This window comes from Abrus precatorius, unplaced genomic scaffold (genome assembly GCF_003935025.1).
Source record: "Abrus precatorius isolate BTA unplaced genomic scaffold, Abrus_2018 Scaffold9, whole genome shotgun sequence".
NCBI classification, from domain to species: Eukaryota; Viridiplantae; Streptophyta; class Magnoliopsida; order Fabales; family Fabaceae; genus Abrus; species Abrus precatorius.
Window position 1 is genome coordinate 24,269,559 of NW_020874439.1, and position 13,323 is coordinate 24,282,881.

The 13,323-nt window shown below is 29.4% G+C and overlaps 1 protein-coding gene across 3 annotated transcripts; it reads left to right on the plus strand.

The window, feature by feature from the left end:
• Positions 1 to 5,569: 5,569 nt before the first annotated feature.
• Positions 5,570 to 12,960, plus strand: LOC113849787 (U-box domain-containing protein 43-like). 3 transcript variants are annotated; one of them, XM_027479955.1, is made up of 6 exons: positions 5,596 to 5,785; positions 6,815 to 8,203; positions 9,000 to 9,303; positions 9,611 to 10,101; positions 11,423 to 12,106; positions 12,155 to 12,783. In XM_027479955.1, the coding sequence occupies exons 2-6, from the start codon at positions 6,977 to 6,979 to the stop codon at positions 12,416 to 12,418; spliced, it is 2,970 nt and encodes a 989-aa protein (XP_027335756.1). In that variant the 5' UTR covers positions 5,596 to 5,785; positions 6,815 to 6,976; the 3' UTR covers positions 12,419 to 12,783. The 3 variants fall into 3 exon arrangements, with proteins under 3 accessions (XP_027335755.1, XP_027335756.1, XP_027335757.1); XM_027479954.1 differs by having other exon boundaries at positions 5,570 to 5,785; positions 11,423 to 12,960; XM_027479956.1 differs by having other exon boundaries at positions 9,611 to 9,744; positions 11,423 to 12,950.
• The last annotated feature ends 363 nt before the right edge of the window (positions 12,961 to 13,323 follow it).

Consider the following 13,323-nt stretch of genomic DNA (forward strand, 5'->3'; position numbering starts at 1 on the left):
TCAAGAATTTCCACAGTGTCTTCATTCAAAATTAAAAGAAAATGGTTAGTTTGGGTAAATTTATAAAGAAGTGAAAAGAATTATTATAAAAAAATTTATCGTAAATAAAAAAATTATTTTTTAAAATTTTAAAGAAATTAAATAAGATTATCTTTTAAAAAATTGAAAAATATAAGTTATTTATATAACTTATGAAACAAAATTATTCATTTTTATATTAATTTTTTTCCTTGCATAAAAAATTCTGTAGAAGTTTACAAAATGTGGGTGGAGCTGAAAAAATAGGAACAATCCACCTAAAAATTAAGTCAGATTTGGAAAATTGATTTATGCATCCTCTTTGTGGCTAGATAATTTTTTTTTTCACTTGGGGATTTGATTTTATAGACATATAAAATTGTTTCTAATAAATTATAAAAATAATTTATAAATAGCTTCTAAAATTTTACTAAACAAAATTTTTAAAATTAAATTATAAAATAATAATAATAAAGTAATACAACCAAAAAAAAAAAAGGTGAATAAGTAATCTCCCCAAACTTGTGCAACTCATTTGTAAGAACAAACAAGGCATTGAGGTACACTAATTGATCATTAATGGCAGAACTGGTTGCAGAGTTATGAAATAGAGAAGGCAACGTGGATGAGCTGTCAGAGACAGCAACACAAGGGAGGACTTGGAACTCACATAGCCATGCATCGCCATCAGCCACTTCAAAGTGCGCGTTTTATTTATTTATTTATTTATGATTTTAGAATTTTATTTCCTCTTCTATACTTTTATTATCATATAGTTATTAGAGTTTATAAACCGTATATGAGGTTATGAATAGTTTATAGATAATACTTTATAATTTATTTATTTTAATAATTTTATTATATAAGTTATTATTTTAAAAAATTATAAATAATGACTTAATTAAGTATTATTTTCAAGCACATCCTAATTGCAAAAGGTTGTACGTCTTGATTTCTTCAAAATTCAATATGTTCTTCTTTTCAATCAATTGATTAATTTGACTTTTTTTAAATTATAAGTTAATTCAAATCTAACCAATTTATCTATCTACAAGTAATACCAAAATTTTCACTAGTGTTAGATGACAATTTTTTAACATTTTATAATTTTTAAATATATTAATTTATTTACATTTTATTGAATTTTCATTTGTTTCATTTATATATTATTTGATCTTTTATAATCTAATTTTTCTAACTTATATTTTATATTTTTATAATAATTTTTTAATTTTTTAGAAACATGACTACAAAAAATATAATGATTTTTAAAAAAATATTAAATTCTTATTATATATGTTAAACAGAAAATTAAAAATATACATTTTCAAAATCTCAACATCATAAGGAAAGATTTTATTTTAATAGTATGTTCTTAATATTTAATTAAAATTTATAAATAGAAAATAATAAAAAAATTATTTATCCTCATACTCTACGTTTTTACGAGAATAACTTATAAAATTAATATTAAATCCAATTTTTTTTTACTGAATATTGACCATATATTATGAGTCAATTATTTTCTGAGGGCAAGTAAATATAATTATTTTTTCAATCAATTATTATACATTAATATTAATGTAATATAAAAATATGATATGCAAAAGTTCTTTTATAAATTTAGTACTTCAACTCTTCTTGTCCTTCAAAGAATTATATTTAATATTAATTTAGTCTTCTAAACATTTATGATATTAAATCCTTCGGACATTGAAAAATATTAAAAAAATATATTTTAATTTGTAGCTTAAAATCAGTTTATTTAATATCATTTGATATCATAAACTTTTTAATACTCAAATTTATATATAATTAATTTTTAAAATACCAAACTAATATACTTTTTAGTTTTTACAGTAATTTATAATAATCCATTTATTAAAATATGATTTAGGATAAATAAAAATATTAATATTTTTATTTATATTTTAAAAAATTAATACATAAAAATAAAACACTATTTGCTTTATAAATACGGTTTTCATAAAAAAAAATGCATTGGATTAATTTGAATTAGTAAGTAGTCAAGCACATATTTAAAAATTTGGTTAAAAATATGAAAAAAGTACCTAAAAAACTAATAATGTTTAAAATTTAAATTGCATGATATTTGGGCGATAAATCAACAGTAGTAAATATAATTACTTTTTATAAATAATTTAATATTTTATAGATTTATTTATATATTTATTGTTTATTGATAACAAGAATTAATAGTCAAAGTGTTTTTTAATGTACTAAAAAATTTGAAAACAGAATTTTTTTTTTTTAGTCTAAATCAAATGTATCCTTCACAAGAAAATGAAATTATTATTCACAGATACAAACTACATTTCTTATAACTCAAACTCAAGTTAAATTAAATTCATTTCACATTAGTTGATAACTAATTTGTGCACTTTTTGGTAAAAATAAATTTATTTATCCATTTTTTTTATATTTTTCGATGCAAAACACACATTTTAATAAAAATATATAATTCAAAATAATATATGCATGCATCTCAATCATACTCGATACTTCAAAAAATAATTTTATTTAATTTTAAATCAATAAGATATACTCACTTTTACACTATTAATAAGTTTATATAAAATATATGTTATTGATTTAAGTATTTCATTATAATTATTTGTTTCAACGTTTATAAACGTTAATTTATGAAAAATAGTAAATTATTTTTATTTTTATATATTTTAAAAAATATATTATATAAATTAATATAATAATAATCATATTAAAAGTATATAAATATAATTTATCTTATTAAAATAATTACATTAACAGTAAATTTATTTTTAAAGCTACTAAATAATATATCTTTAACTCATGCGAATATAGATCGATCCCTACTCGTATACATAAACATGCAAATAGTGAATGACAAATGAGTTGCTGCATTCTCATTTCTCGTACAATCAAAAAGCAAAGAGCCCTAATTTACTACGCAAGTGACGTCGTCAATGGAGAAAGAATATTAGAAACATTGCCGATAAGTGGCTCACGTTTCGTCTTACAAGTCAAATATTTAAATTGAATAAAACTTTATACTATATTAAATAATTTAATTTCATTTTAAAAATTAGTTTATAAAAAAATTTGCTCAAGTTTTACAAAAATATTTTACTTTATTTTAAATTAATGTAAAATGTTCTAAAAAAAAAGGTCCCACAAACAAATGTTGCAGTATATTATTATATGCGTATGTGGTCAAGTTGATAAATATGCAGTGTCGCATTTTAGCTTTAAATCAAACTTTTGTTTGAACTTTGGAAGTTGGAAAAAATTTCTCTTTTTTATATAAGTCTTATTGGTCTCAAGAATGAGTTATTATGTTTTACACCTGACGCTGTGTTGAATACATATATGATATTTGTTAAAAATATTAAATAATCAAAGTAATTAAGAGTTTAATTCGCCAAACAAGTCTTGTATTCTTCCCAAACAAAACTTGTTTTATTATTATTTTTTTTAAATGTCTTTCATATAAAGGGCAGCCGAAACTTTCTGTAGACCTTTTCGTTTAATAAATATTATATAAATTTATTATTCACATATAAAATTGCCTAAACAGTACCAAGTTTCATTTGGGGATAGACCAAACTTGTTTTAGTTCTCGTTTTTTTTATTTTACGAATTGTGCTTCTGACTTATGCAAAATTTGTGTCGAAAAATATAAAATAATAAGATATTTTGTCATGTTGTAAAAATCACTTTAAAGTAATAATTTATGTATTTCACATTTTTTATCAATAATTTCAAAATTTGTACAGAATTGGTCAAAAAATCCTCTTTGACACCACTCTTTCGTGGAGGATCCGAACATGGGTTAGAACTCAAAGCCTATGTCGTGTTCAAACTACTGAGAATCATCAAGAGTTAATAACACGAAAAAAAATATTGTTTTATTATCAATTTTGTTAACATTAAATTTTAATTTTAATTTTTAAACAACTAAAAATAATAAATTTTTATCAAAAAATATTTTATATATTTTTCTATTTTCAATACAATTAATGAGTTTTATTTTTCTCGTTAAACTTAGGCATCCACCTATCAGACCAACGTTGATATCTTTATCCCTGGTGACCAGCATCTTCATATTAACATGTCATTTTTGGCGGACTTTTTTCTAGGGATTAATTTGTGATTCATTTTTTTAGATTTTGGTAATTTTAATATATTACTGTTTAATTCAGCAATATATCAATATTGCTAGTAAATTAAAAAAAAACTAGTGAATATCCCAAAACTGTTTGTTTTAATAAATGCTATTTTGATTTTAGTATGAAATAATTTTAATAATTGATATAAAAAAATATATAAAATAATCATCGTTTAACAACACACCTATTCAACCTAGCTAACTTGCTTTTCCAAATTTAAAATGAATAATTATCTTCATTTTGAATTTTAATTAATTTATTTTAAAAGTTAAAGACTAATATTTTATTTATATTTAATTTTATTATTTTGTCTCTTTGGTTTAGTATACATGCGACTTAAATTTTTCTGTTTTTCAAGCTAATTAAGCTTCTTTATTTTTAAAATTGTGTAAATTTAATTCTTTTATCACTTTTTTTACTTAAAACACTCAATTTTTTTAACTCAAAATTATACTAAATTAAAACAGTCAAATTGTTTTAAGCTTTCTTTTCTTTAAAACACACTAATTTAAACATTAAATTTTGGTCAAAATATATATAAAAAAATCAATATTTCCCTTGTTACAAGACTAATCTCATGTCTTAATAAAATATTCAATCTTATAAAAAAAGTATTAATCTTTTATTTTTTAAATATTTTTTCATATAATAATTTCATTATAAACTCTTCAAATATTTTGATAAATTCAATGATTTGAAGCTCTTAAGTATAATAAAATTAAGAAAGGAAATAATTTCACACAACTTTTTAAATAAATAATCTTAATTAGCTAAAAAAACTAAATCGCACAGAAACCTAACTTAAAGAAAAACAATTAAGTCTTTTATTTGTTTGCTCATTCTTCATTTAGATGCATCTTTTAATTACCCATGCATAGGAATAGACAAAACTTGTTGCATGATCATCACATAGAACAGATGAAACTAGCTTTAATTTTATTCTTACAAGATTTCTTTCTGGCACATGCAAAATTTATGCATTAAAAAATCCATCAAATAAAAAAAAAAACATATACAATTAAATTATTTATTTTTAAATTCTTTTAAAAAATAATTTCAAAATTTACGTCAAACATGGTAAAAAAGCCTTCAAAGAAAGACATGGATGGAGACACTGAACATGCAAGCAATATTCTTTTAACAAAGTAGGATCTCAGCACTTCCAAATTTTTCACAGAGAGCCTCAATCAAGGGTATTTTTGCAAATACAGCAAACATAATTTAAAAGGGAACTAGTTTGCAATTTTCACGAAATACTGATTTTTATATTATATTATTATATCCATCGGATAATGTTTCGAAGGTTCATGATTTGTCCAATTTTTTTTCATAAACCATATTATACGCTGCATATAATTACATCTATTTGTTGATATTTAACTATTTATACACGTACATAACATAGTAAAACTAGTGCATCTAATAAGCTTTTCCTTGTAGCAGGTCAAAGACAGGGATGGAAAAGTCCTCTAGACTTGGATACTAGAGAAAACATATACAATCTCAGCCTGTGTGCTAGGATCTAGTTTCTCTGGGAATTTTACTTTCCTTTGCTCAAACGGGCAAACGGGGTCTCTCAATTTTCATGGTTCCCTCAGGTATTTGTTGACTTTGACTTTTCTCTTTTTGCTTCCATAGAAGGCAAATCAGATTATGTGTTAATGAGGTCACAAAAAAAGAAGAAGCTTTTTTGACATCTCCTTTACCTTAACCTGAGTTTTTTATATGATACATGATTCACCTGTAGGTAGTAAGTTATTCCATGCTTTTCTGTGATTGATATTATTGCCTAGGAAAAAGGGTAGGTGGGGAGGGAGGGGATACAGTTCCATAGAGCAAGGGAACTAGCTTTTTTGGGGTCTGGATTTGGTTTGTTTTGCTTGGGAGCTGAGAAAATGTTGGTGGAGAAAGATAACTGAAAAGCTAGTGGCATTATTTGGCATCCATGAAGTCCATGGAAAAGAAGGGGTATCAATTAGTCAAGTCAACTTTATAGCTTTTCGCTTGTTGGACTGAGTTCTTCAAAATTCATAATGGCATAAGCATTTTGATGGTGTCGTGGAATATTGTGGATTGGAGAAGATGAAGTTGGACTGTATGTATGAATGTAGCCAAATCAATTTTAGATTGTTGATTCATTTTTGCCGTTGAGCCTCAATTTTCTCTTTTTCCTTCCTTATAACAATAAGCAAGGCAAGATGCCAGGTCCAAGTACCCCTTGCTTGCGCTGAAGAAAATTCAAATTTCAAAATATGACATATTTTTCATCAGCTCAAAAGATTGTCAATATTTGTTCAAATTTTAGTGTGATTTACGTATCCATAATACCGTCACAAACCAAATTAAATTTGTGATCTCTTAATATGCCTTTTAATCGTTAAATTAGTAAAGTGTATTCCATTGGTCAAATTAGTTTCTAGGATTCGTGAAGTGGGGACTAATCTAACTGAAAATGCACATTCAAGAACATTGAGTGAAATTTCCCTCATTCAAGAACTAATTAATTTAACCAACTCTATATCTTTATGGGACTAATTTGATTATGAACTCATAGTTTATTATTTGTGTAGAAAAATAAATGGTAAATGAATCTGATGAATTCTTTTGTTTTATTATATTGATATCAGATTTAGGCATTTGGAATTGAATTGAAATGGGTATGGGGGCATTTCTGAACGAGAAGTCTCAGGAAATTTCTGCAATCCTTCTTGCAACATTAGTTAGTGAGTGTGTTCTTGTTTCATGGAAAGAAACAGGATCATATTTCCTTGCCTAAATTGTGTTGCAAGATGATGGTTCTAGATGTGTTAACTTCTGGTCCTACCGCAGCAGCCATTTCTCAAACTATAGATACCATTGCTGAGTTCCTAGTTTATGCTACTGATGTCCTTGTGGAGAAGGACAGTTTTAAGGAACTTGCAACTTACATGGAAAGAATTGAGCCTGTCTTAAAAGAATTGAGGAAAGGAAAAATCAGTGATTCTGAGGCATTCAACCGAGCTATCGAGACCATGAATAAAGAAATAAAAGGTGCAAAGCAACTGGCTCTAGAATGCAGGAACAAGAGCAAGGTTTATCTCCTATTTAGTTGCAGGTCCATTATTAAAAGCTTAGAAAACCACACAAAGAAACTGAGCACAGCACTTAGTCTTCTACCTTTAGCCTTATCAGGTCTTTCTTCAGGAGTGATTGAAGAAATTGAAAAGCTATGTGATCATATGCAGACAGCTGGGTTTAAGGCAGCTGTAGCTGAAGAAGAGATTTTAGAGAAAATTGAGTCAGGGATAAGAGGAAATAATGTTGACCGTTCCTATGCCAATGATTTGCTGATTCTCATTGCAGAGGCAGTTGGGATTAAGAATGAGAAGTCAACAATAAAGATGGAGCTTCAAGAGTTTAAAAATGAAATTGAGAATGCTCGTGATAGGAAGGAATTAGCTGAAGCTATGCAAATGGATCAAATCATTGCTTTGTTGCAAAGGGCTGATGCAGCTTCATCACCAAGAGAAAGGGAACTCAAATACTTTGCAAAACGTCAATCGTTGGGTAGTCGATTCTTGGAGCCTTTGCAATCATTTTATTGCCCCATCACACAGGATGTTATGGTGGATCCTGTAGAAACTTCATCAGGACAGACCTTTGAGAGAATTGCAATAGAGAAGTGGTTTGCAGAAGGAAACAGATTGTGTCCCCTAACCTTGATTCCTTTAGACACATCAATTTTGAGACCTAACAAAACATTGAAACAATCCATAGAAGAATGGAAGGATAGAAATACAATGATTAAAATTGCTACTGTGAAAGAAAAAATCCAGTCTGGGAATGATGATGACATGCTGGATGGTCTGAGAACCCTTCAGGATTTGTGTATACAAAGAGACCAACACAGGGAATGGGTGATACTGGAGAATTACATACCAATTCTCATCCAAATTCTTGATTCAAGAAACCGTGATATACGGAACCATGCTCTTGTCGTCCTTGGCATGCTGGCAAAGGATAATGAAGAAGCTAAGGTACTTAAATTGATACTTCACTTTTTATATTTTAACAAGGAGTATAGCATCTTTGCTACATTCAATATTTGGCTTTCTAAAGATGTAATGATCAATGACAGCTATAGTTTTAGATAAAATAAATGAATTCTGGAAATTTTTGTTGAAAATGATTCTAGCTTTAATAACACCATCATATAACCGAATTTCCCTTTAAGCTAGAAACCAAACACGGCAAAACAAGAATCTGGAGAAGATATTCATAATTAATAGGATGCAGTCTATCTGACATTCAAAGACAGATTGGTTAGGGCCTTTGTCATCCATGCCTCTATTAGACATTTGAAAACACTACCAAAAAATGAGCTTAGGAATTAAATATAATTTTCAGCACAATTTTATCTAGAATTTTGATCATGTTGCACTCCTTAGTCCTTTCTCTTATAACTATCTTTCCTCCTTGTTTTTTTCTCAACTTGTTTCATTTTTTAGTTTTGATGTGTTCAAGGGTACATAATAAAAAATAATAAATCGAAAGCTTTTATTGAAAATTATAGTATTTAATGTTATCAATGTATTGGATCTTGTAATTTTCATTAAAAAATTACAATGTATAGGTTCTTATTGTGTGGTCTCAAGCATGTTAGAAACACTGTTCATTTTATGTTACTGTGTGATGGATGATTGCATCTCCTTTTTAAACCCCTAAATCTACAATATTTGTCACATAATTAAACATTCAAATAAATGTTGCTTTAGATCATATTGAACTACATTTGATTTCATAATGGACATTCAAGACCGTCCTTTTATGCAGGAAAGAATTGCAACCGTTGACAATGCAATTGAATCTATTGTCCATTCTCTTGGACGTCGTCCAGAAGAAAGGAAGTTAGCCGTGGCATTGCTGCTTGAATTATCTGAGTATGATTCAGCACGAGAGCACATTGGAAAGGTTCAAGGTTGCATACTACTATTGGTAACTATGTCTAGCGGAGATGACAATCAAGCTGCTAGAGATGCAACAATGCTATTAGATAATCTTTCATACTCTGATCAGAATGTTATACAGATGGCAAAAGCAAATTATTTCAAACATTTATTGCAGCGTCTCTCCTCAGGTTTAATCTTTAACCTACATAAGTTGAGTCAGTGTATTAGCATTGAATGGCGAATTCTTTTACCCCTTTAATCTGTTAAAAGATATGCATGAAATATAAAAGCTTGGAATAAAAAATAAGCTTTATCTTGTGCAACTAGTAGTACAATAAGGTTATGTTTTTGTTATTTAGTTTCAAGAACTGAACAAATTTCAGTTTGGGACACTACTTCAATGCATCAATCTGAATATTGGCTACAAAGAGACAAAAGTGATGGTGTGAGAATAAGCCTTTACCATAACCTGTCTCTCTCTCTCCCTCTATGCAGGACCAGATGATGTAAAGATGATTATGGCCACAAATTTAGCAGAAATGGAGTTAACTGACCACAATAAGGAATCCTTATTTGACGGTGGTGTACTGATTCCTCTTCTTCACATGTTCTCACACAATGATCTTCAGGTGAAAATAGTGGCTATTAAAGCTCTTAGGAATTTATCCAGTTCAAAGAAAAATGGACAGGAAATGATTAGACAGGGGGCTGCACGACGGCTACTTAACCTCCTTTTCCATCGCAGCATACAAACCTCTTGTTTATGGGAAGATGTAGCAGCCATAGTTGTGCAACTTGCTGCATCAACTATCTCTCAAGATGCTCAAAGACCTGTTTTATTACTAGAATCTGATGATGATGTTTTTAATCTCTTCTCTTTAGTTAGTGTCTCACAGCCGGGTGTGCAGCAAAACATTATTCAGACATTTTATGCCCTGTGTCAGTCACCTTTTTCAGCTTCATATATCAGAACCAAACTAAAAGAGGTATGAGTCTTACAGAAGCTGAAGTCTACTTACAACAGCTAAAAATGTTTTCTGCTGAATCATTAGTGCACTGAATAGGCAAATCACTCTCTCAACATGGTGAATGCTGCAAGCACATCTAGAGAAACTAGGCAAAAACCATTTAAGCTCTAAGAGATCCATCTTACTGTTTAAGTTTCTATCTTACTAATCATGTTTTAAGACAGAATTTGAAAATATCTTCCAATTGGCAAATAACAAAGACTTGATACAATCAATAGACCAAGTCCTTCTGTCAAATGAAATTCCTCCCAGTTTAAGATTGCCAGAGAGCGAAATTGCTGATTACTAGACATCATGCATCTAGGTCAACTTTCTATTAACTAAAGAGCAAAGGCAGAACTGGCTAGATTCTAGCTATATAAACATTTTATGTTTAATCAGACAAGGATCCAGGAAGCAATTGCTTTGATTGTTGTTTTGCAATTTCAAGCACTCTATTAAGTTTAGAAATTTAATACATTCAGCCCTTGATAATGATAGAAACAAACTTGTTCTCATATTTCTTTATTTTCCTGAATCTTTATTCCTTTAATTTTAATATATGACTGATGTTTGATAATTGATGGTGTCATAACTTGCAAATCTTCTGAAACTGGTATTGCCCAGAGTGGTGAAATTATAAGGTTTAACTCTTGACTACAGTTGAACAGTTAACAATCTAACAAAATTTGCAGTAAAACATTCATCCAGAAACAAAAGACAGTGCAGTAAAACAACTATCAGTAAAATTATTTTTCATCCCCCCTCCCCCTCTTGGTATGCTTTTGTCATTGTTTTTTTTTTTTCTTTTCTGAGAATTCTTTTAGTTTCTAATAAGGTGTCTGGAGGGTGTTTGGACTAATTTTCTAGTACATGCTATTGTAGAAGTTTCATATATTTAGAAGTGGAATTCATGTTTACTGTTTATATTGTGGTGCTTTCCTTGATGACTCTATGGTTAACTTTTCTTTTATACCTAGTATTGCTGATGCTATTGATCTTCTATCTCTGTCTGTCTTATTTGGTGATAGCAATGCATGATTTGCTTATCCATTGTCCTTAAACCTTATAGGTTATGTAGTTATGTGCCTTGTACCAATAAAATGAAAAAATTATACCTTAGGCCTGTTCTGATATATTTTACACTGAGGATCAAAATTTCCAGTGTTTAGCATTAAGTTCACTCACTACGGTTCAGTCACTCATTCACTTGTCCTTATCTAAAATCTTGAAACTATTTTTCTGTTTTTGTTGCATGGCAATATACCATAATTAAATTAGTCTACTTATGTATGAGCAGTGCTCAGCTGTTCCGGAACTGGTTCGACTGTTTGAGAATGAGAGGCTAAAACTACGAGCAAGTGCTGTAAAGTTGTTTTCTTGCTTGGTAGAGAGTTGTGATGAGGCAATCATACGGGGGAATGTGGATCAGAACTGCATCAATAATTTACTCCAAATCCTGAAATATTCATCTGATGAGGAGGAAAAGCTTTCTGCTATGGGAATAATATGCTATCTTCCAGAAAATCACCAGATAACTCAATGGCTTCTGGATGCAGGCACACTGCCAATCATTAAAAGTTATGTCCAAGATGGGAAAGACAGAGATCTTCAAAAGGATAAGTTTGTAGAGAATGCCATTGGTGCCCTACGCCGTTTCACAGTTCCAACAAACTTGGAATGGCAAAAAAGTGTAGCTGAAACTGGGATTATAACTATTTTAGTGCAGTTGCTTGAAAATGGAACTACCTTGACAAAACAACACGTGGCACAGTCTCTTACTCAATTTTCTAAAAGTTCAGTGAGTCTGAGCAAACCAGTAGCCAAGCGCAAAGGACTATGGTGTTTCTCAGCACCAGCTGATATTGGCTGCATAGTTCATGGAGGAATATGTTCTGTGAAATCATCATTTTGCCTTTTAGAGGCTAATGCAGTAGGACCACTTACAAGAACTCTTGGGGAATCTGATCCTGGAGTTTGTGAGGCTTCTTTGGATGCTCTATTAACATTAATTGAAGATGAAAGACTCCAGAGTGGTAGTAAAGTGCTTGCAGAAGCAAATGCCATACCATTAATAATAAGGTTTCTTGGTTCTCCCTCTCCTAGGTTGCAGGAGAAGTCTCTAGATGCTTTGGAAAGGATTTTTCGGCTACTCGAGTTCAAACAGATGTATGGCGGCTTAGCTCAAATGTCTCTAGTGGACTTAACTCAAAGGGGTGATGGTAATGTGAGATCCATGTCAGCTAGAATATTGGCACATTTGAACGTGCTTCATGATCAATCTTCATATTTCTAAAGAAAAATATTTGTTCATGTACTAAGGAACTAACCATGTGGAATAACCTTCCCTTGATGCATTCACTATGCATGACATCAACTACGTGCTTGGGCAGGAAATGGAACCTTTGCTTCTTTAACCGAGATAACTGCTTTCCTCAGTGCACATTAACATAATGTTGTCTCACCAACCAGGAGAACCCCACATGATGTTCCTTAATCTTTTAACCATTTGACCGAAAAGCTTTGCCCTTAGCTAGTTCTCTTGGGGTATCATTTAGGCTCCTGAACCATTGTGACCTGTGTTAAGTTTGAGCTGTTAAGTGTATCAATACAGCAGCACCGTTTGGACATGCGTGGATTTATTTGAGGCCTATATTAAACGTCTCAAATTGCTTGTACATTCATTTGAAAATTGATTGTTGTTATGGTTTAGTGTAAGAGGAAAATAAAAAAAATCCCTTTCTCGAATATTTGTATTATTTGCTATTTGAACCCATTTCTTATATGGTGAAAAAGGTTACGAGGTATTTGACAAGGAGCATGGCAATCATTTGTTCTAGTATGATGTGACTTTACTATAACTGCACAATTATATTTATACATGCATGAATGAATTTGTCCAAATTATTTCGTAGTAATTCCTTACGAGGTTAAAATATTATATTAATTTTTTATACACAAGATTTCATGATCAATAGTAATATGAATTTTTTCATAATCGATTTTAATACTCTTTTTTACGTTTATTATGAATGAATATTATATTAATTTTTACACACACATATATATATATATATAGCCAAACACCACTCTTGTCATTATGATCCAATAAAACAATTAAATTATGGGTTTTCGAACCAGTTAATTCCTTTTTTGTAAACCAGCAAACGCGCGAAAACGTTGTACGTGGCTTTGTTTTGT